We start from the raw sequence: 26,124 nt of genomic DNA, 5'->3' as shown, positions 1-26,124 counted from the left end.
TGCGTGGGTTGTTGAGTAAGTGAATTATTTCAGCGGCTAATTAACTTCTTGTATATTCCTCTCAGGGTTTCTTCTCGCCGAGTACCACCTTCTTAATCTAATCTTAAACACTTTAAACTGTGCAAACTGCACAACATATGAGTGTAAATTGGTTGTTTGATTCGTTGATCAATATGAAATGCTATAATGTGATTTTTGAAATTTTTATTTCATTTATTTTGAAATAAATTTGAAAACTTTGCACTGCAGGTTTTCCTGACGTTGCCCTCTACGACAAACACTGTCGATCATATCATAGGCTATGTTGCATGAGATCGACAGTGAGTTAGTCATCCTTCAAGATTTTAAGGGTCAAGGTCGTTGCTCTGTCAGCAGATGAAGATTCAAAGGTTGGTGGCATCTTGTTGGTTATAGATATCTTTGTGCAGATCAAACTTTAATCGCAATTTCACTGTCTTTTATTTTGTCAAACTGCATCTTATCCAACCCATAAAATCATAAAATAGTAAAAGCTTTTTCTGTACTAAATGAAAGTTTTTGATTGCAAAAAAAATATGAAAAAAATTAATGAATCAATCAATCAACCACTAAGTCAACAAATGAATGAATCAATCAAAAGTCCAAATTTTTTAAAACATTTAAATTTCAACACAAAGACAACATTTGACACCACCCCGGGACCACCGACAGATAAATACCTGACAGGGGAGAACAGTCGTAAGCGTGCTTAGGTCACGTGATAAAAATATATGATGCTGTATTAACTCAACAACAAATCCAACACCGAGTTTACCAGTGGAATGTGATGGATTTTCAGAATCATTTTATCAGATTTCTCTGACTTAATAACATGCAGAATTGAGGATGAAAAATTTTTGAAGTTGGGAATCTTTAATTACCATCTAAAGCTAGGTTTCATGATATTGCCACTTTGGCGGCAAAAACTAAAAGTTGAAGACGAGTGCAAGGGATTAGAACTGGCGCTAGTGAACAGTAAAAAGCTAATGTAGTATGTCAGGAAGCAAACTTAAAATTTCGTTTATCGCGAAATATATTGGATCGAAAAGTATCAACCATTTCTCTAGCTTCCTTGGGGGGGGGGGGGGGGGGGGGGGCGTTATTATTATTTTTTTTCAAATAAACATGTATTGAATAAAAGAAATTTGAAATTTAAAGAAGAGAAATAATCTAACAAAATGGTCTATCAGTAAATGCTAAATTCCACGATTAAGCGATTCTCTTGAAATTAGCTCTTATAGGAGACAGTCATTCATCTATTGGCAAAGTCTTGACAGTATAGGTATAAAAGCGTTTGATGTTATCTAAAACACAAACAAAGCTGAAGCTGTCAGAAGCCGTAAAGTTCCGGAGGCTGTAACAAGCCCCCAATCCCCGCGCTATCTGTCGCGTTTTATCACTACGGGGCGCTTACCCATCTTGGATTCCTTGAGCCGCAGCTTTTTTAGGGCTTCCAGGAAACCTCTCTTACAGAGAATTTGATTGGTTGCTTTGCAACTTTAGTAAAAGTTTCCTCCAATACGCACCAATTTAGCTAAATTTTGTCGACTGCTACAGTGATTATAAATCTGTACGGAAGCCGAGCCTCTTATCAGAGCAGCCTCTTCACTACTGTAAGTATGTGTGTGATTTCTTTTATAGTTGACTTTCTATTCACCTTTTATGATTATAATTACGTATGCATGTCTTAGTTTGACTTTTGACATGACTACAAAGTCTTGGATTCCCACCGTATTACTGGATGTATATCATATTTATCAAATATTGCATATGTGTTCTTAAGGCGTTTGAAGTGTAATAACTGGGTTATTAATTTAACCTGATTAATTTTACACTTCGTTTGGATTTTCATACTTGGACCCTATTCATAAATACATTGCATATTAGTGTAAACGTCGTCAATTGCAACTTATGTCTTTCTATTTATACAAATATTTAGGTTACGCCTTAAAGATACATGCATTTGATATATAAATTTGTAAAAGCTGATACACAAAAAACTCATTCGCAGCTCTAGATACCCATACAGGCATTCTTGCTGAATTTTTCTTCACCGACATTACAATGTCTGCTGCTATCTCTCACAGGTTGGAAACATCTGCAAAATAATTTCTCTCTCAAACTACGCAAGCAAACTTTAAACGTCTGTAGCATTGGTTCTTCTCAATCCTGATCAAAACACTGTATGCCCCATCCTACTTGATTACAGCCTCACAGCCCGAATATTTAGATAATTTAAAGTGCCTGATTTCCAGGAACAGGTTTTGGTTTGTTGCTAGAGAACGATTTTTATTTGATTTTTATCACCTTGGCGAAGGTCAAACTATAAAAAAAGGGAACGAGCACAGCAAAGATGTAGCACTAGAAAATAAGATAAAAGGCATGTTAACATGCCTATTTCACGCACATTGATAATGAAATATTGTTATTGATGATATATATACAAACAAGTGGACATTGATCAGATACGGATTGAACCCTGCTGAGGTGCCAATTAGCTCTCGATGGGTCTACAGAGTACTTGACATGCTAACAACGAGAAATTTTACGGGTCACTAAAATGGATTAATTGTGTTAATACGTGTTAATCCGCTTATCCACTCCATCAGCATACATATCCTGACGTTTGATGCTGACAAGTAGCACAGTATATGTGTTTCTGGTGAGATGAGTGATGACACAATAGACCTGTGTATAACTATGATGTGTGGGGAGAAGCATTCTGAATTTTTTAGGAAACTTGTATATTCTGTTCTTAGCGTACATGTAAACTAATTGTGTTTTGCTGTCAACATAGTAGAGATTAATTTTCAAAACCAAGTGAATCAAAAATGCAAGTTCAATAGAACCCTATTTGCTCTTTCTGTTGCAGGCTGTCTGCTCGCTGTTGGCCGTGTCGTTGAGTGTTAGTTCTATTTCTCCTTGATTTCGTGAACAAGTTCGAAGAAACAGCAACCATGTCGAATGTTGGACCCTTCGATCCTCAGGATCCAGATTTCCAGTATCTGGCCGTGGACCGGAAGAAGATGCTGAAGGAACAGACCCAGCCCTTCGACGGCAAGAAAATGTGTTGGGTGCCCGACGAGAAAGAGGGCTTTGTGGGAGCCGAAATCCAGTCCTCTAAAGGAGATGAGATTACCGTCAAGACTATTGAAAAGCAGGAGGTACGGATTTTGCAATGGCATTAACAGGGATGACGATTTAGCCCTTTTCTGTTTTAAATAATGTTTTCTTATGACCTAATGTCCTAATGATGCTAGTAACAATGTACATTGTATAAAGGAATATGGCATATTCTTCATTAAGGATGATATTCAAACAGAGCTATCATAAAGCTTGGTTTTATAACCTTAAAACACGAGCAATGAAGTAATGGACTATGAAATTGATTTTGAACTTTTTAAATTACAGAACCGTACAGTGAAGAAGGATGATATCCAACAGATGAACCCACCCAAGTTTGAGAAGATCGAGGACATGGCCAACATGACGTATCTGAACGAAGCCTCTGTACTGCACAACTTGAGATCTCGTTACTACCTGGGGATGATCTATGTAAGTCACTCTTCCTTATGAAACACGACGACACGTGATTATAAACTTAAGCCTTAAAACAATTTTACAGGCCAGTCACTTATTAAGACGTGTGCTCAAAACATATAAATGTCTCATGTACAGAAATTAGCACGGTGCAAATCTAGCCAATCAATCAAACCTTTTTAATCATGGGGAAAGGCTACATATGTATTCAAACACTGCACAAAAAAGTGAAGATATGGAAATATCATGTGTCAATATTGAGGAAATATGATACATTATGATACCTTGACACCTTATTGGCATTTGCTGTAAAATGGGAATTCATAACACTTTAATGATTATAATTGTCATATTATGATATATAAGCCTTCAAAGTGCCTCATGGACATCATATTAAACATTCCGTTTTCCAAAGGACAAAGTTTTGACTCTTTGAATTCAATCTTTCAAACAAAACAACTTTAAAAAAATCTATTGGTCGCAAACAACATAGGATCGCAAACAAATTGTCCTTTCTTACGATGTTACATGATTAGTAAAAAAAAAATATAGGTATTTTTTCTCAAACGTCTCTATTAAGATAACGTTAACTTTGTAACAAAGGTAGCTCGCCTGCGTAAATTAGATGTTTTATTTGTAATTGGTTGTTGGGCTACCGGAAAAGATCATTACCCGAGCTTACTGCCGGTCTGGTCTCAACCAGTGAATTTGTATACAAGTTAAATGGCAACAAATTTCGTGAATTGTTGTTTACCAAAACTCTTACAAGCCGAATGTACAGGGATATCTGGACACTGGGGTTGGGGTTATCTTGTTGATAGCTGAAATTTCATAGCAAGTGAGCAGATTTTATCATGGTTACACATACTGGCTATCTAAACAGTTATAACATGAAAGGACGCCATCAAATGTTTTAGTATAATGATCATTATTTACAAACTGCAATGCAAAGGCCTTTTACATGATTACAAAGAGGAGTCATAGACAAGAGAGCTAAGAATGCAATGGAATTCAAAGGCAGGCGAGTTCAGAGCACTTAGACTGCGAATTATCTTTTCATCGGGGCTCTCAGATTACTTTTATATTTTGCGAGTTGCATCTCCTACTCTTAATATTTGCAATATTGAAACGTAGATAGCACACCTACATACTCTGCTGAGCGTTCGCTCACCTATCGCAAATACTTATTTGGGTATTGGAAAGGGAGCTAAAAATAACTCACTAGTCGGTAACTCGACTCCTGACGTAGAATATGCAAGTTTGCATATCCCTCCTGGCTGAGCTCTCTTCCTTGGCAGCTGTACAGATATGATATATACTTACCCACGCCGCGGAATGTGCCCCGCGATAGATCTTCATTTTTTGATAATAGATTGGTTCCTAACAGTGTATAGCAGACAATACTTCCCTATATATTTTGGGGGATTTTGCAACTGAGAATGTGGTCTTGTCAAATTGCCCATTTTTTTCACCACGCGTTTCGAATTCAATGTCGAATACCTAATTCAAGGTTACACAGGTGATAGTCTTATTTTCTATTGTTAATGAACACTGATATTGCAAGATTAACAGCTAGGAAATTTCAGAAAAGCAACAATGTCCATGTGTACACATACAAATATCAGCTCAAGTAATACCTGTAGTTCTGACAGTCTTGAGCACTTCTCACATTTGGAGAATATAAAACAAACTATTATTACTTTTAAAACTTTCTGATCAATTACTTTATTACAGCATGCCCCGTTAACATGTACATGAAGAAATGTTATTTTTTAAGTTTAGCAGTATGATACATGTATTTGTAAATTCTATATTCAATGCTAGTATAATTGTCCCCGATTTTAGAATTCAGTTCTGTTTGGTGCAAAATATTTTACTGTAATAAAAATTTGTATTAACGTATCATATTGATTATAGTCCATTTGTTATTTGTGCTGAAATCAACATTACATAATTGGCGGTGTTTTACAGACCTACTCTGGACTTTTCTGTGTGGCCATCAACCCCTACCGCCGCCTCCCCATCTACACAGAGAGCATCATCGCCAAATACAGAGGAAAGAGAAGGATGGAGATGCCCCCTCACTTGTTCTCAATCGCAGACAACGCCTACCAGTTCATGGTGCAAGGTACAGTGCTTTACCCTCCATCATACTGAATGTAAAAATGGAGCAAAGATGCATTTCATTTTTTTTTAAAAACTTGTGATAATAAAAATAATGCAACAGCTTTAAGAAATGTTCGTTTTATTGTGACAGAATTTTTATCTATTGTTTGCTTTTTTAACAGAATTCCTTTTCATTGTTTTCAGATCGTGAAAACCAGTCTATGCTTATCACGTAAGTATGCGATCTAATGTATCCATATCACCAAATCGATTTCTTATCAGTAAGAACAGTGGGCGCAGGGCGTCATCACGCATAGTGAAGCTCGCGTAGAAAATTATTTCAACATCATAACACACCCAGGACTTTTGATATACGGGCTAAAAAGACAAAGATGAATGTTGGGGAAAACAGAACTTGTTAAAGATAAAAATGGAACATGCAAACACAGAAAAGGTTGTAGATGAAGGACATCATTGTCCTTTGTAAGCTTGAATCCAGATTCCTTTGTACTACCACAACGTATCATTGATAATGCATGTATAACCAGCCAGAAATGATGTTCATTTTATTAGCTCATATATACATAGAAGATTATATGACATTCTTTTTTGAAAAACAACTCAGCAAAGTACGTATGAATATTTTTTTAAATAATAACTAGGGACAAAATATGTATACCATATACATACTTCGCTGATTGTTTGTTTTTGAATATAGAGGTGAATCCGGAGCCGGAAAAACAGAAAGTACCAAGAAAGTAATTCAGTATTTTGCTAGAGTGGCGGCTAATATCTACCGTGAATCTCAAAAGCGGGGACACGACGGTGGTCCGTACGTTGTAAGTGTTCAGGTATTAAGTCATGCAAGTCGAGGGATCTTGATTCAAGAAGTTTTCAAAGGAGACTGCATCAAATCGCTCAAAGTTTTAAGCGATGTTCATTAGGGGTTTCACCCTTTGAAAACTTGATTGCATCAGATTCCTGGTTGCAGTGGAAGGGGGTAAACTTCAGACAAGGTTTATGCCGCCTTCCGCTGGCCACTAGCTTTGAGTGTTGTGATATATAAAGTACAATGTGTTTTGTTAAATATTTTGATATAGAGGAGAGTCTGGAGCTGGTAAAACTGAAAATACGAAAAAAGTCATCCAGTATTTTGCCCACGTTGCCGCTAGTTTACAAAAGAAGAGCGGAGATGTTGAGGAAAAGAAAGATACTAAGAAGGTTGTACGGGACCGCCGCATTCAATGAGAACATGATGTCACACAGTTCGAATAATAAGATATCCATTTAAAAATATAAAAACGGCATTTCTTTTTAAAAAATAAAATGAAAACATATAGACTTGCCTCCCCCTAAACAATTCACAGGAAAGTCTCTAATTGCATGGATTGCTCCTGATAATTAGTTTAAAAATGGATGTTCTAGCTAATTAATGTTTGATCAATGAACAATGCTTAAACGTCCATTTTTATTTTCTGCAACATCAGTGAATAAGATGACATTAGTATATAGTTAGTTCAGTTTCAGATTAAAAGCAAATCACTTTTCCACCCTTTTCTATTTGTTCGATCTGTCCTCTGTACCTTTGTGACGTCCGTCTTTCAGAAATCTTAGGCCTCCTTGCATGGTGTGAAACCTCCTTATAAGACTGGGCAAGTCTACCGTGACATCATGTAATCATGAATGAACAAGGCGTCACCCTGTGTGCCTCCGGTTTGCTGTTCGTTTTGACACCCACCCTACACGACCAAAGAGTCACTAACCTTTGAACTTGATCGATTAACCACTCACCAGATAAACCGCTCTAGAGTTAGACTATTTTGTGTGTTTTTGATATGTTTTTTTTTTTTAAAATTCTTAAAATGTATTTATACAAATATGATTTTTTAAAGATAATTCAAACGTTTGTGTATTTGTAACACTGTATATTTTTTTCTTCCCCTTCACCCCTGCTCCTTTCCCAATCCCTTTACCCTTACCCCTTCCCAAAAACAGGCCACCACCCTAGAGGATCAGATTGTACAGGCCAATCCTGTACTTGAGGCCTATGGTAATGCCAAAACAACCAGAAACAACAACTCGTCACGATTCGTAAGTAAACCTTAGTGGAACCTCGAACCCTTCCGTTGGACCCTACCCATGCACTGCCTGCGCGTGTTTCTTTCAGTTTCTGGTCCCACCTACGGATGCAGACCTTCACCAACCCGAACCAGATTTTATTTTTATTTTGTTTTGTTTTCTACCTTAATGGTTAGTTATCTCCTCTGTATGTACATCTCCTCGTCGATTTTTCTCACTACAGATTTGATTGTAAAACAACACCAAACTGAAAAAAAAAAGAATTCAAACATAGAATAAATAATCCCGAAAAAAAGGTAGATTAAAAATTAGTTTTTTTTTAAATTTACAATTCACTGTAGTGGTCAGTTAGCAGATGTGGATAGATTTGAGGAGATAGCTAATCACCATTAACCACCTATGACTTGATTAGTTGTTAACGGTGTGTGATGACCTTCCTTTTGTATCCCCGGTACACAGGGAAATCTGGAAGACCAGATCATTCAGGCTAACCCTGTATTAGAAGCTTTTGGTAACGCCAAGACAGTTCGAAACAACAATTCCTCTCGATTCGTAAGTAACAGATGAAGCATCACAGAGCATCTGTCTTCAAATTGCTAATTACAATTTTTTTTACTTCACATGCGAACACAGAAAACTTTTAGATATTATTGTTCAGAACATTGAGTCCAACTGATTATTTAAGTACCGAATTATTAAGTGTACCAGATGTATTTGCAAATCTTACGAGGTAATATTATACTGTTTTGAATACCCCTATTTCAAAACGCATGTCTTTACCTTACCCATTTGGATTTTACAATTCGACACCCTTTTATAACCGTGTGATTTTGCCACCAAACATTTAACATGTTTTTATCGTAGATTCATCCCGTTATAGTGTAGATCAAAGTTCATTCAAACGTTCCCACCTTCCCATTCATCACTTCCTCGTTCTATCATATCTCTCTCAAAAACTTGTATTTTTTCTTCTAAAGGAACTAGAATAGAGTATTAGATTTTATGCACAAGGATTATTCACGGCATTAAGCATATTGTTTTTCTTAAAATTAAAACTTTTGAATTATTAAATTTCAACTGCAATTAATGCCTTTGGTATTTGCTGAGATGGTTTCACAATATTTTAGGGAAAATTCATCAGAATTCACTTTGGACCTACCGGGAAAATCGCTGGAGCAGATATTGAAACATGTAAGCATAAACCTATGATTTACTGAAATATTCTGTTGATAATTCAATGGTACAAGTTTCAATTTGTTTTTGTTAGTACGGTTTTATACACATGAATTATATTTTCAGCGCTCTTCAGTCCTCTGGTTCTGAAACTTCATAAGACAATGGTTATTGTTTTATCTCTCCCACCAAAAACCTTTCATACCTTAAACCTTAATCAAATTGTCTGATTACAGTCTTGTTTGAAAACCATTTCAACTCCTTCCTTACCTATGCCTAATAATATGTCTTCTTCTTCAATATAGAAAAAAGTCGGTTTGAAAATATCCCATAACATAAAAACATTTCCAATTCCTTGAAACCACCCAAACACTGTTTTTGACGTTTGCTATTCATTCCGCAATAAAATGGAAAATCAACACAACAACGTGTTTTCCAGCGATGTACAAATTTATCCAATTTTCACCTTGAAAATTTTCTTGACAACTGCATGCCGCCCCAAACTCCAACAAAAATAATAAAACCTTTCCTTGCAACACGTCCTATACCTTGATTCCAGGTAGGTACCCTTTTCAGTCCCTGGGTTTTCCTTCCGGTTTGTTACCCCGAGTTAACAGGCGTAATGTTTTGGAGGAAATAATATAAGGAAAGAGTAAAATGTGATTCTATCAATATGCTTACAGAAGACAGTAGATTTTTGGAAGTAGTCGTTCTTTATTTCAAGTTATCTGAGTAAAGATTAAATACTGATGTCTTAAAATTACAAAAACGTTTCTCTGATATGAAAAATAAATCGTTTGCAGACCTGCTGGAGAAATCTCGTGTGACATTCCAACAACCAGCCGAGAGAGACTACCACATATTTTACCAGCTGTTGTCTGGGGGTCTGAAGGACATTAAAGGTCAGAATTGCTGTTAAGGTCTAACTAATTAACTGAAACGATGACCAATTATACCGGTATCACTCAATATTAATCATAACAAACACGTTGTTTATATACATGAAGTTGATAATTGAAAAAAAAACTTATGAAATTAAGTACTTATAAGTGCTTGAACTATCATATTGAAAAATTATCTGTAGTTTGTCCTGTACAAGTGGGTTGCTAACTGACCACTTTCATTGACAGAGCGACTCCTTTGCGAGTGTGACCCCGCCCTGTTCTCCTTCATCAACCAGGGAGCTCTGACTGTGGAAGGCATTGATGACGTGGAGGAAATGAGAATCACTGATGTAAGGGTCTATGTTTGTTAACTCAAACTACAGATTAATTTACTTACTAATGATACATCTCTGCATTCATCGATCTCGCTTATCTTTGTAGGAAGCTTTTGATATTCTCGGGTTTACTCAAGAAGAGAAGAATAGCATGTACAAGTGCACTGGTGCCATTCTCCACATGGGAGAGATGAAGTTCAAACAAAGGCCTCGTGAAGAGCAGGCAGAAGCTGATGGCACTGCTGGTCAGTTACACAATTAAAGCATCCCCGTTAATTGTTGCCTAATATATGTAAATGTTTTTAGAATCCTCCAGATATTTGTACATGTTTAATATAAGCGGTACATATTTACAGAGGCTGAAAGGGTGGCCTTCCTGTTGGGTGTCAATGCTGGAGATTTGTTGAAAGCTCTCCTGAAACCCAAGATCAAGGTTGGAACCGAAGTTGTCACCCAGGGCAGAAATAAAGACCAAGTAAGCACATTTCTCTACTCCGTTATTAAATCAACTTCTTATAAATCGATCTAGACATTGTGATTTGACGAGACTCTTGTCTGCAGGTGGTTTATTCCGTTGGTGCCCTCGCCAAGTCCATCTACGACCGCATGTTCAAATGGTTGGTTATGCGTGTCAACAAGACTCTTGACACCAAGGCCAAGAGAAACTACTACATTGGTGTCCTGGATATCGCTGGTTTCGAAATCTTCGACGTAAGTTATCTTAAAAGATTTGTAATCTTTGATCCAGCGCTGTTTTGAAGTAGTTAAGGAAAAGTTTCATCAGTGTTTAGGACGAAAAATATTGTTTTATAGTTCAACAGCTTTGAACAACTGTGCATCAACTACACCAATGAAAGGCTTCAACAGTTCTTCAACCACCACATGTTCATTCTGGAACAAGAAGAATATAAGAAGGAGGGTATTCAATGGGAATTCATCGACTTCGGAATGGATCTGCAGGCGTGTATCGATCTCATTGAAAAGGTAAGGTGTAGTTAACAATCATTTAAGTAATGAGGAAATCTTGAAGTTTTTTTTTTGTTTCGCTTCTTGAACTTCAACAATAAATAATGTATACTTCCAGCCTATGGGTATTTTGTCCATCCTGGAAGAAGAGTGCATGTTCCCCAAGGCCAACGATAACACCTTCAAGGAGAAACTGTATGCCAACCACATGGGCAAGTCTCCCAACTTTGGAAAGCCTGGAAAAGCATCCAAGCCCGGTCTTCCTGCACCTCACTTTGAACTGCATCACTATGCCGGAAGTGTAAGTTTTCTAGAAAATAAACCATAAACCGTCAAACAAAAAAAAACCCGCAATAATTATAAGTATTTATTTTATTACTCACTGACATATTCATTGTAAATTAGGTGCCATACAACATCGGTGGCTGGTTAGAGAAGAACAAGGATCCAATTAACGAGACTGTCGTGGAGCTCCTCAGCCACTCCAAGGAACACCTTGTCCAGACCCTCTTCGCTTCTCATGATGACCCAGGTATTATGATTTAATTTGTTGCTAACACTGCGTGGCTTTTTAAATCAACCTTTTCTTGCAATCTTTTTAATTGTTTTTTAATTTTCTTACATTTTTTTTACTAATGAGAGGTGAAGCCATTATTTGTAGATTGAACTTCAACCAAGTAAATGATATCATGTTTCACAAAATAAAAAGCGTTAATTTATTTCAATAACTCATTTATTTGTTCCCCTTTTCAACAACTTTATCGTAACTTACAGGGGATACTAAATGTAAGTACCTGTGATATATCAGGATCAACAGTGACAACAGTACATACATTGTAGATGAGCATTGAAGGAATTGCTTGTCCAGTTACTGGCCAAAATTTTTGATATCATTAAAATTGTTAGAGAAAATATGTCGCTTCTCCGCGTTGATCCTGCTTTTGTAGATAGGTATTGTATATTGTGTTAGAAAATTGTGCAGTAACTTGGAATATGTTGTGATGTTGGTGAACTAGTGAACAGAGTTCATGTGTATAATGATAGTTTACATAGATTTATTCTGCATTGATATTCAGATATATTCTTATAGACTATTGTAGACGATATTTCAAAACGATTCCTGGTATCTATACACCCTGTAGTTTATACGTGTGGTCCAGAAATGTATTCGTTTCGTTTATGTTTGTATTGTGTACGTGTTTGTCTTGTTCCATGAAAAGATAAATGAACAGCAGGCACGTAGCATCGCTTTTTTAATTGAAGGGCAAGCCTTTATAAAAAGTAGAGGACCAAATAGCTTGAAATTTTTTGTATGTAAATAAAATGCTACAATGCATAAAAATCGAAAGAGCTATGCCCCCTCCCGTTGCTCCGTGCCTGAATAACGTTGAAGTACAATGTAGATACGTAGTTGGTAGATTAAATAATTTTTGTAATGACCTTTCTTCATAATCACTGTAACCATTTGTCTCCGTGTCTTCAGCTGATAGTGGTGGCCACAAGAAGAAGAAGAAGTCCGCTTCCTTCCAGACCATCTCAGCTCTGCACAGGGTACGTTATTAATTGTTATAGTTTGTTAAATATTTGGAGATTAGCTGAATACCTTGCCATAATGACTTCGAAACGTTATTGTATCCTTCTCCTTTTGCCAGGAATCCCTGAACAAGCTGATGAAGAACCTGTACAGCACTCACCCCCACTTTGTCCGCTGTATCATTCCCAACGAGTTCAAACAACCAGGCGTCATTGATGCCGCCCTGGTCCTGAACCAGCTGCAATGTAACGGTGTCCTGGAAGGAATCCGTATTTGCAGGAAAGGATTCCCTAGCAGAGTTATCTACTCTGAGTTCAAACAGAGGTTAGTAATTAGCCCCAGTTCTTTTATCATCTGCAGTTATGTTTATGTTTATCGATGCAGTGTTTTATCATGTATGTCGTTTGTATAAAGACTTTAAATACCTACTGTTCTAATAGTAATAATGGTTAATTTTGTAGATACTCCATTTTGGCCCCCAACGCCATCCCTCAAGGATTTGCTGATGGCAAGGTTGTCACTGAGAAAATCCTTCTGGCCCTGCAGTTGGACCCCGCAGAGTACAGGCTCGGAAACACCAAGGTCTTCTTCAAGGCTGGTGTTCTCGGTATGTTGGAAGAGATGAGAGATGAACGTCTCGGAAAGATCATCTCTATGTTCCAGGCTCATATCCGTGGATACCTCGTCCGCAAGCAATACAAAAAGCTTCAAGACCAGAGGTATATATTTTATTTAGACTATTAACAGATACATAATTATGTTAATTTATACCACGGCGACAAAACTGATGTCTTCATTTAAAATGCTTCAAGACCAGAGGTATATATTTTGTTTAGGCTATTAACAGCTACATATGTTAATTTATACCACGGCGACAAAACTGATGTCTTCATTTAAAATGCTTCAAGACCAGAGGTATATATTTTATTTAGGCTATTAACAGCTACATATGTTACTTTATACCACGGCGACAAAACTGATGTCTTCATTTAAAATGCCTTTTCCTTTATCAGAGTCGGACTTTCCATCATCCAGAGGAACATCAGAAAATGGTTGATGCTCCGCAACTGGCAGTGGTGGAGACTGTACTGCAAAGTAAGTAGTCATTTTAATATATGAAACATGATTATTCATGGTCTTTACGATTTTGTTTTATGATATGAAAAAGGGGTGTTTTTTATCTGGTTTGGAAGGTTTACGTTGTATAGTTGCTCTGTTTTTCTTTAGGTCAAGCCTTTGTTGAACATTGCTCGCGCTGAAGAGGAAATGAAGAAAAAGCTTGAGGAAATGGAAAAGATCAAGGAAGAACTTGAGAAAATCAGCCGTATCAAGAAAGAGCTTGAGGAGCAAAACGTGACCCTTCTGGAACAGAAAAACGATATTTACCTTCAGCTGCAGACCGAGCAAGACAGTTTGGTGGACGCTGAGGACAGAATCGAAAAACTCATCAACCAGAAGGCCGACCTGGAGAGCCAGCTGAAGGAGATGGAGGAGAGACTTCTGGACGAGGAGGACGCTGCAGCAGACCTAGAAGGCATCAAGAAGAAGATGGAGTCAGAAAACGACGAACTGAAGAAAGACATTGAAGACCTAGAAAACTCTTTGGCCAAAGTACTATCACTAGTCGTCATTTTCACATGCATGCATTTAAATTTTCCCACTTTATGATGAGATGAAATAAATTCATCATATAATTAAAATTTTATCTCTTTGTATAGGCTGAACAAGAAAAGGCAACTAGAGATAACCAAATTAAGACTCTTCAGGACGAAATGGCATCACAAGACGAGGTAATTGCTCGCCTCAATAGAGATAAAAAGAGTATGGATGAGGGTACAAAACAGCTCAACGAGAAACTTCAGGCCGAGGAAGACAAGGTCAATCACCTCAACAAACTTAAACAGAAGTTGGAGTCTACTCTAGATGAGGTAAGTTTTCGTTCAGTTCGAATTGCACCGGGTACGAGATTGCCTGAACGTGTCTAATATTGCGTTTTCGTAATTAGCTCGAGGACAATCTGGAGAGAGAGAAGAAAGTGAGAGGTGACGTTGAAAAGGCCAAGAGGAAGCTTGAGCAAGATTTGAAATCCACTCAGGGCGCTGTGGAAGATCTCGAACGCATTAAACGCGACCTCGAGGAAGCCAACAGAAAGTAAATCATCTCTTTAACAAAAATTTCATAAATTTATCGAATTTGCTTTACACTTTTCGCATTAAAGATTAAGAATGATTAAGATAAAGATTGTATATAAATTCAAAATTTGCCAGATATGACTTTGTGCACTGATACAGAAAATGTTCTTACTCAGGAAAGATGCCGAGATTGCCAACATGAACGCTCGTCTGGAAGATGAGGGTGGACTCGTGGCTTCTCTACAGAGGAAAATCAAGGAGCTTCAGGTTCTTAGCATTTATTTGTTAAAAATATATTTAGGTATATTTAAAAATAAGGCATTGAATTGGGAGTTCACGAAAAAACAGGGAAAATAACAAAAATATTAATACTCAGTTAACCCCTGGTTCAGTAGCTGATACAAATTACGATCTTTAAAGTCATAGGCGTCGGAACCGGGGGGGCTAGGGGGGGCTTAGCCCCCCCACTTTTTTTGCAAAGTTATACCTAAGCATTAGAAACATAGCATGATAGAGGGTTCAGCCCCCCCACTTTTTCTCGCAGGAAAGATTATTGTTCCTAAATTTACCTCAAGAAAGATTGAAAAGTTAGATTCAGAAGCATACTAGCTACTAGCCCCCCCCCCCCCCCCCCCCACGGATTAGGAATTTCATGATTTTGGGAAAAAACATTTGGGTAAGTAATTTTTTTTTTGGAAGTATAGGTATACTCCCCCCCCCCTCCCCCCACGGATTAGGATTTCCATGATTTTGGGAATTACTTTTTTCTCAATATTTCTGAGGATTAGTCTAGCCCCCCCACTTTCAATTTGCTTCCGACGCCTATGAAAGTCATACATTAGGACTGTAATTGAATCAACTTTATTATACTAATACTTATATTAAAACTAATTGCTTAATCTAATATTCATGACAGACAACCTACAGGCAATTATCGTTGAAAAAAAAGTTAAACGAAAAAAATGCGGTTTTGCGTAATATTTGTGAAACGTGCACTAACCATTTGTTGAATCTGCAAAAAGACGAGAGTGTGTAGCGTTCCTAAAATTGTTGGCATGCGGAAACTATTATAACATATGTTATATAATAAGCTAGCGAAAAAGGTAAGGATAAGGATAGCACCCAATCATATTCAAGGACTTGAAATAGGATATCTCTTGTACGAACTTAGTAGTTTTTCTAACTTCTGTCTCTTGCAATGTGTTCAGTGTTTGTCAGAAGATTACATGAAAGAGGGGTTTTCTGGGGTTACAACTTGAATGGGCCGTACAATGTGCGCTATAATCGTTACATCAGTTTGCTCGAAAAACACAATCTCTCCATCATTCCTTAATGCCTTTGACATTTCCAGCCCTGTATAAAAGCCGAAGCCATTCTCTGTCGGCATCAGTCCGTCGTCAGCCTTTGGTGTAGGCGCTGAGTAGGGCATTCTTGAGTATTTGATCACAGTCGTTTCGATTCTGGCATGGTTCCATAGATAAACACCACTGATTAGTGAGAGACAATAACAGATGATCCCTTTAAAGGCTGGATGCTGTGAGAGTGATTCAGTTCTTGTGCCTCCTTGTCTACGCACACATCAGTGGGTCTTGGTAGCTTCAGCAGTTCTTGGGTACAGGAAGTTGACTTTGAAGGAAGCATAAGACTCAGTCGTCAGCCATCTTGACTTAGTGCAGGCTTTTCTTCCTTGAGTGACGTGGTACTTTTTGCAACTTTGTTTTAATTTCGGGAACCATCGACATGGCTGATCAACAACCACTGAAAATGACTGCCACTGTGGATGTACATGAAACATCAAAGGCAGAGGAGGTGTCCACCCCAGCCCCGACAGCAGCGACAGTTACTGCAGTCAGAAGTACAGTCAAAGCTAATGCTACAAAGAACGAACCCCAGAAAATAAAAGAAGCAGCTGCCCAACCTACACCGACGAAAAAGAGTTCGATCACAACCAGTTCTTCATCTACTACATCATCAGGAAAGAAGACGGTATCCACCTCCAAAAAAACGGTTCAGTACCAATCGGATGATATTCTAGGAGACCTTACCCGAAACTACCGAGGAACCAGTCCAGCTGTTCTAGAAGGAATAGCTCACCACCCGGCTTTATTCAGCAGAGCTTACGAACCCGTGAATCCTCGCCTCAGTGCAAAAAGCAAGAAAATAATAAGAGAAACGTCTGATTTAGCCATCTTTTCACCGGGACTTAAAAATCTGCTTGAAGTAGAGTATTCAGATTTCAAATTTCGCTGGCTGCAAAATTCTGCTTGTTTCTGTTTTGGTTATGTATGTTGTGGGTAAGCAGACGATTTTCTACCGTCAGCTTAATATGGCTCGCGAAAAGGATGTAATGTCACTACACAGGTAAATGACGAATAATTACATAACGTCAATGTAGCTTAAAAAAGCTTTTTCTATATCTCTATTGCAAGCAAGGATATGTTTCATATACCGTATTTTGTATGACTAGAGAAAAAAATATTCTTTTTATCTAATCCTTTTAAAAATTTAGAAAGGAAAACAGCTAAATATCATTATTACTCGTGAATTTGCAGAATATCAAAATTATTGTGATAATGATCATTTAGTGTTTTGAGACTAATTGTTTTCTATAAGTTCCCACATATTATTCGTAGTTACCTATACCGATTGTAACGCAGAACACTGGAATCGAGCATGTTCTTCGGCCAGCTGAACGATCAAAGAAAGAATCTAGCATTCCTTGCTATTTTTGCGATGTTATTGTCAGTAGTACATATGTTCTGCTCAAAAGAAAAATGCGATGGCTTATGTAGACGCTTCTTGGAGCTTCTGTTGCATGCCAGTCTCTACACGACCATTTTCGGCACTAGACAGTTCCTTTTCAGAGATGTTGAGTAGTGGAGGCCGAGAAAAATGGAAATTTTATTTGACATCTTTCACATTCACTCCAACACTTATCTGATCATGCATGTGCGTCTGATACACATATTTGTAAAAGCAAAATCTGACAGCGCTCGCCAAACTTGGTGACTCATGCTTTGAAAATGCACTCACTAACATTTTCTCAAGTATTTGAGTCGGCTACTGATAATCCGGCGGAAAAGTGAAGAATACCTCTGAAGAGTTTACTTCGCTTTCTTCTTGATAAATTTCGTATAGTTTTCGCCTCTTCAGTTTAGAAAAAGTTTTTGGTTACGTAAATCTCCTTATTTATTCGAGTACGTGTTGTGATTTAAAATGTCTGTTCGTGATTTACAGGCCAGGATCGAGGAACTTGAGGAGGAATTGGAAGCTGAAAGGGCTGCAAGAACAAAGGTAAAGCAACACTTGTCAAGTATAAACTACATTAAGTTGTAGGTATTTCAATAGCTTGAGATTGCTGGTTTAGAAAAGGGAAAGTTTAATGTAAACTATTTTTAGAACTATCGAACGTCTTCTTTAGGTCGAGAAACAACGTGCTGAAGTTACTAGAGAACTCGAAGATCTTAGCGAACGCCTTGATGAGGCTGGTGGTGCAACTTCCGCTCAGGTAAATTACTTTCTCTGTTGAAACAAAGTTTTATCTTTAATGAGGTTGTTAAACTATCTTGATAAAAACTTAATCATGTTATTCTAGATCGAGTTGAACAAAAAGAGGGAACAAGAACTGTTGAAGCTTCGCCGTGATTTGGAGGAATCGACTCTTCAACATGAAGCACAGGTGTCCTCTCTTCGCAAGAAGCAAACTGACACCGCTAATGAAATGGCTGACCAAATCGACCAACTTCAGAAAGCTAAATCTAGGTAACTCAACGTTTCAAAACTTACCCAGTAATGGCCACATGTACTATTCAGATATTCAAAACAAATTCTAATTGGAAGATGTGTTGGATTTCTAGAGTATCTTATCTTTAGATAGATTACTGATGGCAATTTTACTGACCATGTATAATCAGCTCTACCGATCCCCCGTGCCTCATTTGATTACTGACTCTGATTTGTTTTATCAGTATTATCTGGATAAATTGGTGTTTTCTATTTTGCATAAAATGTACTTAAATCGGGACTTTACAGATTTGAAAAAGAGAAAAAGGATCTGCACAGAGAATGTGAAGATCTGCAAGCTCAAATACAACATGTTACTAAACAAAAGGTACTCCGGCGAGGTGTCCGATGGCGCATGCTCCTAGTAGCAACCATAGTAGTACCTTGCAGTCTAGTGGTTCTTCCTGTCTCCCCGTTTTCCCTACTGACCCTATCCATACTCTAGCCCCATCTTTCTACTTTTGTTTTCCTTTAGTTTGTTATTTAATTTGATATATACTAATAGAGCAGAGAAAGAAAAGGGTCAGCTGAAGAGCGAAGTAGAAGATCTCCAGGCTCAGATTCAAAGTATTGTCAAAAATAAGGTACTGGAGAGATTTGGCTAGCTCTGCTGTCTGGATGATGTTTGGCTTCGGTTCAAAAGTCGGAGAATTTCTGTTTGAATGACAAAAAAGTGCTGTTAGCTTCATTATTCAATGCAGACAACGCTTTTGGATCTGGCCAACGATAATTTTGTTTTCGGCTTGTTTTTCATATCAAATAAAGCAATAATTTATTTTTTTTTAAAATTCAAAATATAGCTATACATTGTTACTTTGCTTGCTAAAGCGTGGAACGTAATTTTGTTTTAATCTAAGTTTACATCAGAACAAAGTGACGTTATTGGGATAAAACTCGATATTAACTTGTTTTCTTTTAAACTCCATTGTGTGCTGACTAAGCAATTTACTAACGCTTTCCTCGGTAATGCATGTTCAGAGTGGAGCGAGAAAGACTGGAACTGATTGACGAGTGTGAGGAACTTCTCCTATCCCTGGAACAACTGGAGAAAGAACGGGTACTTTTATGATCTGTACACCTATCACCGGGCACATCTGCACGCTGCGCATGATTTATTTGTTGTGGATCTATACCTTCTTTATAAAAAATGTAATTAAAGAGGGCTTAGTAATGGATCATGTGAATTTACTGGTCACTTGATCCCCTTCTTCTTATTTCTATACTATCATAACAAATGAATATTAGATCAACCTTATTAGAGTACTATTGTACTGTGTTTTTCTTATTTCTTAAAATATTTACTCGTCTGTTACAATAGTATCCAATTACTGAATTAATAGAATAACTATTTTGAAAATCAAACTACTAGTATGTCCTCAAATATATCCATTATTACGCATTGTGATCGAAGTATACTCTGCTCATTCATAGGGAGCTGTTGATAAGGTTACCAAGCATCTCGAAAGCCAACTTTCAGAGGCGAATGCTAAAATTGAGGAAGCCAACAGACAGATCCAAGACCTCAATAACCAGAGGTCCAAGTACAGTCAGGAGTCCACAGACCTCGCCGCTCAACTTGAGGATGCCGAACACCGAATCGGCGCTCTTACCAAGGAGAAGGTTGCTCTTGCTAGCCAGCTGGAGGAAGCCAGACGTTCTCTTGATGAGGAAACAAGAGCCAGACAGAAGTTGCAGAGCGACGTGAGGAACCTGAATGCTGACATCGACACCCTCCGTGAACAGCTAGAGGAAGAGCAGGAGTCCAAATCAGACATGCAGCGACAACTGTCCAAGGCCAACACCGAGGTACAGATGTGGCGAGCCAAGTTCGAGGGAGAGGGTACAGCTCGTGCTGAGGAACTTGAAGAGGCAAAGTAAGTTCTTGGATGTATTACGTGTTTCATTAGAATTGTGTTTATAATTAGATAACTCTTAGTTTTGAAAGAGTTGCAGATAAAAGCAAGTGTACATGCTCTAAAAATATTGCCGGTTGATTCTTTTCCTTAGGAGGAAGCTCATGGCCAAGCTTCAAGAGGCCGAGCAAAATGCAGAGGCATCTGAGGCCAAGGTTAGCGCTTTGGAGAAGGGCAAAGCCAGATTGCAGGGCGAGATGGAAGATCTAATGATCGATGTCGAGAGAGCCAACGCTAACGCCAACTCCCTGGAGAAGAAACAGCGTGCTTTCGACAAAACCATTCAAGAATGGCAGCAAAAGGTTAACGATCTTCAACAGGAACTTGAAAATGCCCAGAAAGAGGCCCGTGGTTACTCTGCTGAGCTCTTCCGTGTTAAGGCCCAATACGAAGAAAGCCAAGACTCTATTGAACAATTGCGAAGGGAGAACAAGAACCTTGCTGGTAAGTATGCTGTTTATTTGCATCGTTTATATTCAATGTTAGTGGCAAATGTTACCAATGATGACGATATGTTTTGCAGATGAAATCCACGAACTGACTGATCAACTCTCCGAGGGAGGTCGCAGCGTTCACGAAGTTGAGAAAGCAAAACGCCGTCTGGAAATGGAAAAGGAAGAGCTCCAGGCAGCCCTGGAAGAAGCTGAAGCAGCTCTAGAACAAGAGGAAGCTAAAGTTATGCGTTCTCAGCTGGAGATCTCTACTATCCGATCTGAGATTGACCGCAGGCTTCAGGAGAAGGAGGAAGAATTCGAAAACACTCGGTAACTTATAGTCAACCATTTAGCTTGTTGTTATAAAATACTATTGAAGTGCTCATTTGCTTAGTGCTTATTTACATTACAAGCTTCAATTTTATTTCTTTTTAGTCGTAACCACCAACGTGCAATGGATTCCATGCAGGCAAGTCTTGAAGCTGAGGCCAAGGGCAAAGCTGAAAACATGAGAATCAAGAAGAAATTAGAACAGGACATTAACGAACTTGAAATTGCTCTTGATGCTGCCAACAGAGGAAAGGCTGATTTGGAAAAGAACGTTAAAAAGTACCAACAACAAATCAAGGTGGGTCATCTTGAGTCTTAAAAATCTGCATTCTTCTTGTATACAAATACATAGAAAAATAATATGTAAGATTTTTTGAACAGGAAATGCAAACTCAAATCGAAGAGGAGCAACGCCAGAGAGAAGAGGCCCGTGAATCTTATAATATGGCTGAGCGCCGCTGCATGATGCTTCAAGGTGAAGTTGAGGAACTCAGAACAGCCCTTGAACAAGCTGAGAGGGCAAGAAAAGCAGCAGAGAGCGAACTCTCTGAAGCCAACGAACGTGTGAATGAACTTTCTGCCCAAGTGTCCTCTTTCCAGGGACAGAAGAGGAAACTTGAAAGCGATATCCAGGCTATGCAGGTGTGCTGTCAACACCCTTATTTTTTCTATTGAATAATATCCAATGCATAAATACATATAGTTTTACTCTTTTGATACGACAATGTTTTTTATTTAGACCGATCTTGATGAAATGAACAACGAAGTGAAGGCCGCTGATGAACGCGCTAAGAAAGCTGTGGCTGACGCCGCTCGTCTCACCGACGAACTCCGCGCCGAACAGGAGCACAGCCAGCAGATCGAGAAGTTCCGTAAGGGATTAGAAGGACAAATCAAGGAGCTTCAAGTCAGACTTGAGGAGGCCGAGGCTCAGGCACTCAAAGGAGGAAAGAAGATGATCGCCAAACTAGAACAAAGAGTGGGTGCAATATGTTGATTATGCCTGATATTTACATGATTTTTTATTTTGGTGCAGAACTTTGTTGAACGGTACTGTGGTTCTGTTATTTAGGTAAGAGAACTTGAAGGAGAACTTGACAGCGAACAGAGAAGACACGCCGAGACCCAGAAGAACATGCGCAAGGCCGATCGCCGTATGAAGGAACTGGCCTTCCAAGCTGACGAAGACCGCAAGAACCACGAGAGACTGCAGGAACTCATTGAAAAACTGCAGAATAAGATCAAGACATACAAGAGACAAGTCGAAGAGGCTGTACGTATCTCAAAATGTTTCTCACGACCTTCCTCTGCATGAACCAATTGATAGTTCCTCTGGATTTAATAAAACTATTGTTATTTGGTTTTGCAGGAGGAGATCGCCGCTATCAACCTTGCCAAGTACCGCAAGGTACAGCATGAGCTCGAGGACGCCGAGGAGAGGGCCGATACCGCCGAGGGCTCGCTTACCAAGCTCCGTGCCAAGAACAGAAGCTCTGTGTCTGTTACCCGCACCTCTGTGTCATCTTCTTCAATGGTAAGTACTACAACGCATAAAGATATCGATAATGATTAATTCCGACTTAACTTTTTATAGGATAGTGTAGCATAGACAGGAACAACTACTTTCTCTTGAGTACGAAATTACGCATAGCCTCTTTCTATACAACGTTTTCCAGGGCCCAATTGTTGGGCGAGGGGGTAGCGTTGCCCCAGTCGTTGGCCGCGGGGGTAGTATTGCCAGGGCCGATAGGGCAGCATCCTCTGTTGCTCCTAAATAAATGATCGGTCCCATTTGTAAAGGTAAAAGTATTAGAAACGTAGAGGACATTAGAGTCTGAGTATTCGTGTGTAGGACCAGTTCGTGTGATGTCATTGGAGTGGTGTGATTATAGATTAGTGTTAGACATGTAGTATTACGATCAACAACAAAACTTAGCTCATGATGTCATGTTTTATTTACATCCCCCATGATGGAGTATGACCAATCAGATAGAGTAAGTGATGTTCATTGACCTATCTAGACGTCCCATTCCCAGAGTTGTCCCAGACATTAATGTTCTATGTTGATTTACAAATTTTACAAATGAAACTGATTATAGCATGCGAAAACAAAAAGAATTCCAGAAAACACCAAACTTTCCTATATAACAGTGAAATCTCATAAATGATCCAAACTCTAAAAAAAAGGCATGTTGATTTGTCGTTTTGAGTTGGTTAAATACAAAATTCTCCTCTTACTACTATTACAATTTTATGTGAAATGTAAAATATAAAAAGAAAAAAAGACAAATCCCCCCCCCCCCTTAAACCAAGGCATGTGAACTTGTGTTCAAGTCCTTGCAAGTCCTGTTACCTGACTACGTCATATCCTCCTACTGTTAACTGACTACGTCATATCCTCCTTCTGTTAACTGAATACGTCATATCCTCCTCTACTGTTTACTGACTACGTCATTTCCTCCTCCTCTTCCACAGACCAGACAGTCCGAGTAACCGTAAGTCTCCTCTGCTGATTGGTTGGTTGTTTTTTTTAATTTTTTCTTCCAATTCATTTACAACCTGACAACAAAGTCCGTTTAAAACTTCATCACATCCTCTGCATTTAACATATGTTCATGCTTCAAGCATGGTGTTGATTGTTGTTTGATCTTTTTACACACTGTTTGGTTAAGAAAAAAAATCATATTACTTTAAAATATGCAATTCAAATTTTCCCCCTAAAAGATCACAGTTGCGTGTTTGATATCTGCGCATGTCGCCTCCACCCTACGTTGTGTGACACTAGACGACAGTTTTATTTAACAGGAACATCATCTACAGATTTCACATACATTTGTGTGTGTTTGTGGTTTTGTTTTCTTTATTTATGAGTTTGTAAATTGGTGGGTTTAATTGTATTAAAGATTTGCATTCCATGGATGAATTAAAAAAAGAATTTGATATTTATTGTACATACCTTAATGACGAAATTTTTAACAACTTTTTTTGTTTTGTTTTTACAGGGGCCAAGCTCGAACCCAAATTTTCTGTCACCACGCATGCGCGCATCTTCTTCTTATCGCTCTGTCACCCCTTCTTTTGATATTAATAATGACAGCTATTGAAAAGTGCCGGAATTGTGCAATATGTAGCTTTAGCAAATGCGCCCCATCGTCAACAAATAGACACTGTGAGATTACCAATGGGAGAAAGAACGTGAAAATAAATTTTATTAATATTTAGCATGGACTCTCTGTGAATGTGCAGTTTTTTTTTATTTATACATTGTTCATTTTGTCTTGAAGTCTTAAAATCGGGTACAGCGTCTATCACTTCTATAGGTTTGAGTGTACTTGATGTATTAGCACAATGAAACAACGATTATATTTTTTGGTTTCTGTTGTGTTTTGTGACATAGACAATAAAGCTATTGTATTTATTAATATCACTCTTTTTATTATTTATGGGTTACATAGAGAGATGAAGGTACATAGTAAATTTTATGTTGTTGAATACGTAAATATGTTAAGCCTGCAAAACATTTATCTTGATCAAGAATATGCATGTATTTCTTAATGGAATTACAGTTAAACTGTTCATACAAAAATAAAAAGCAAAAAATTCGTGCAACTCCGACCAGCACGAAGAATTGCTGAACTTTTGTACTAAAAAACCTGTTTAAAAGGGGCATTATCACGATTTTGGTCAAGTCCCATTTTTCTGTTTTTTTATTTACAATGCTTTAGGGATGCATTTCTGTTGATCAAATAAATTTGAGAGTCTGTCATTAAGCTATAAGCATAATACAGAGCTCGCAATTCTTTATCATGTAAACAAGGCTCGTGTCCTGTTTTTGTTTACACAGGTTCAATATATCAGTAAAATCCCTTTTCAAACTGATTTTTATATCTTCTCATTTATTCTAAGCATAAATAAACATTTCCTAAATATGTAAAATACATTCATTTTAGGTCTAAATTTGGAATTTTCACTTTAACATTCAAAATGTAAACAAATGCTTTGTTTACATACCAATGAATTGTAAACTCTGTAACTCACTAATAACTCAACGAATGACACTCAAATTTTGGTTGCCTATTTAAAATGCCGTACTGAAATATTGTAAACATTAAAATCGAAATAATAATTTTTGTCCAAAATCGTGACCATGCCCCTTTAAATTCAACTGATTCCTTGACAACAAATAAACACATGCACCTTTTATCGGATACTAATGGCCATTCAGCTGCGAGAGGACATTTAGGAATGTTTATCCATATATAGATGTTTTGAAGTCACCATTCCATCGAAGTTGTTTGAGTTTAATTAAGCTACAGGACATAATGGTATACTTCAGTGACATCAGATTAATTGTACATTGTTGAAAGAAGTAGTCAGTTTATTTCTTACTCCTACATACATGTATATGGACATGCAAACGACCAAACATTTTCATATATTTTCCGTGATGATTTAAAACTTCCAATTATACATGTATATATAAAAGCATACGTCACAAAATCACGGCTTTTGTTGAAAGAGGCAGAAGGTTGTGATATTCATATCTTCAATCCCAGATTTGCAGTATAATTAAACGTATTTCGCTATTCTTTTATTTTATACCCCTAAGTGTTAATTTGTACTAAGCAGACCAACAAATCTAAGGTTACATGCTTACTCAAATTGTCTTATGTTAACAATGTGACCGTAATATTTGGCATCGCAATGGAGCGCTTACTCTTTCGCTACCAGGGTAAAACAACTTTCTGTTCTATAAATAGAACAAAGTCAGAGAAGTTTTAGGCGGAAGAATATATAAGTTACTCATTCAGGTAATGCATTATTTAGATCTACAGACTTTGAATGCATGAACGGGTAGCGGTTTTGTGTAAAGTCCTACCAACTTAGATTTAAAAAA

General features: G+C 37.8%; 1 protein-coding gene across 12 annotated transcripts; it reads left to right on the top strand.

Annotated features, from left to right (window-relative positions):
• The first annotated feature begins 1,494 nt into the window (after window positions 1–1,494).
• Window positions 1,495–24,649, top strand: LOC105329786 (myosin heavy chain, striated muscle). Of its 12 annotated transcripts, none has more exons than XM_066065964.1 (38): window positions 1,495–1,631; window positions 2,891–3,182; window positions 3,430–3,573; window positions 5,530–5,686; window positions 5,869–5,896; window positions 6,383–6,515; window positions 8,203–8,295; window positions 8,871–8,934; window positions 9,720–9,818; window positions 10,047–10,150; window positions 10,242–10,380; window positions 10,492–10,610; window positions 10,697–10,846; window positions 10,949–11,119; window positions 11,220–11,402; window positions 11,507–11,633; window positions 12,585–12,652; window positions 12,754–12,959; window positions 13,097–13,354; window positions 13,649–13,730; window positions 13,863–14,246; window positions 14,354–14,563; window positions 14,641–14,786; window positions 14,944–15,034; window positions 18,005–18,061; window positions 18,189–18,275; window positions 18,363–18,529; window positions 18,800–18,878; window positions 19,982–20,424; window positions 20,558–20,907; window positions 20,987–21,227; window positions 21,333–21,525; window positions 21,609–21,869; window positions 21,967–22,206; window positions 22,300–22,500; window positions 22,597–22,761; window positions 23,703–23,722; window positions 24,230–24,649. In XM_066065964.1, the coding sequence occupies exons 2-37, from the start codon at window positions 2,976–2,978 to the stop codon at window positions 23,718–23,720; spliced, it is 5,865 nt and encodes a 1,954-aa protein (XP_065922036.1). In that variant the 5' UTR covers window positions 1,495–1,631; window positions 2,891–2,975; the 3' UTR covers window positions 23,721–23,722; window positions 24,230–24,649. The 12 variants fall into 12 exon arrangements, with proteins under 12 accessions (XP_065922036.1, XP_065922027.1, XP_065922035.1 ...); XM_066065955.1 differs by lacking the exon at window positions 23,703–23,722 and adding an exon at window positions 22,904–23,027; XM_066065963.1 differs by lacking the exons at window positions 6,383–6,515; window positions 18,800–18,878; window positions 23,703–23,722 and adding exons at window positions 6,765–6,885; window positions 19,529–19,607.
• The last annotated feature ends 1,475 nt before the right edge of the window (window positions 24,650–26,124 follow it).

The sequence above is a fragment of the Magallana gigas genome, chromosome 7, assembly GCF_963853765.1.
Source record: "Magallana gigas chromosome 7, xbMagGiga1.1, whole genome shotgun sequence".
Classification (NCBI taxonomy): domain Eukaryota; kingdom Metazoa; phylum Mollusca; class Bivalvia; order Ostreida; family Ostreidae; genus Magallana; species Magallana gigas.
Note: the sequence above shows the minus strand (reverse complement) of the source record. Positions and strands in the feature narration are given on the sequence as shown.

What these genes read in the sequence shown, in the direction of transcription:
- LOC105329786 (XM_066065956.1), top strand. Translation starts at nt 2,976, where the DNA reads ATGTCGAATGTTGGACCCTTCGATCCTCAGGATCCAGATTTCCAGTAT. An exon ending in GGAAAATCAAGGAGCTTCAG is followed by an intron (nt 15,035 to 18,004) that starts GTTCTTAGCATT and finishes CGTGATTTACAG; the next exon opens with GCCAGGATCGAGGAACTTGA. An exon ending in AGAGACAAGTCGAAGAGGCT is followed by an intron (nt 22,501 to 22,596) that starts GTACGTATCTCA and finishes TTGGTTTTGCAG; the next exon opens with GAGGAGATCGCCGCTATCAA.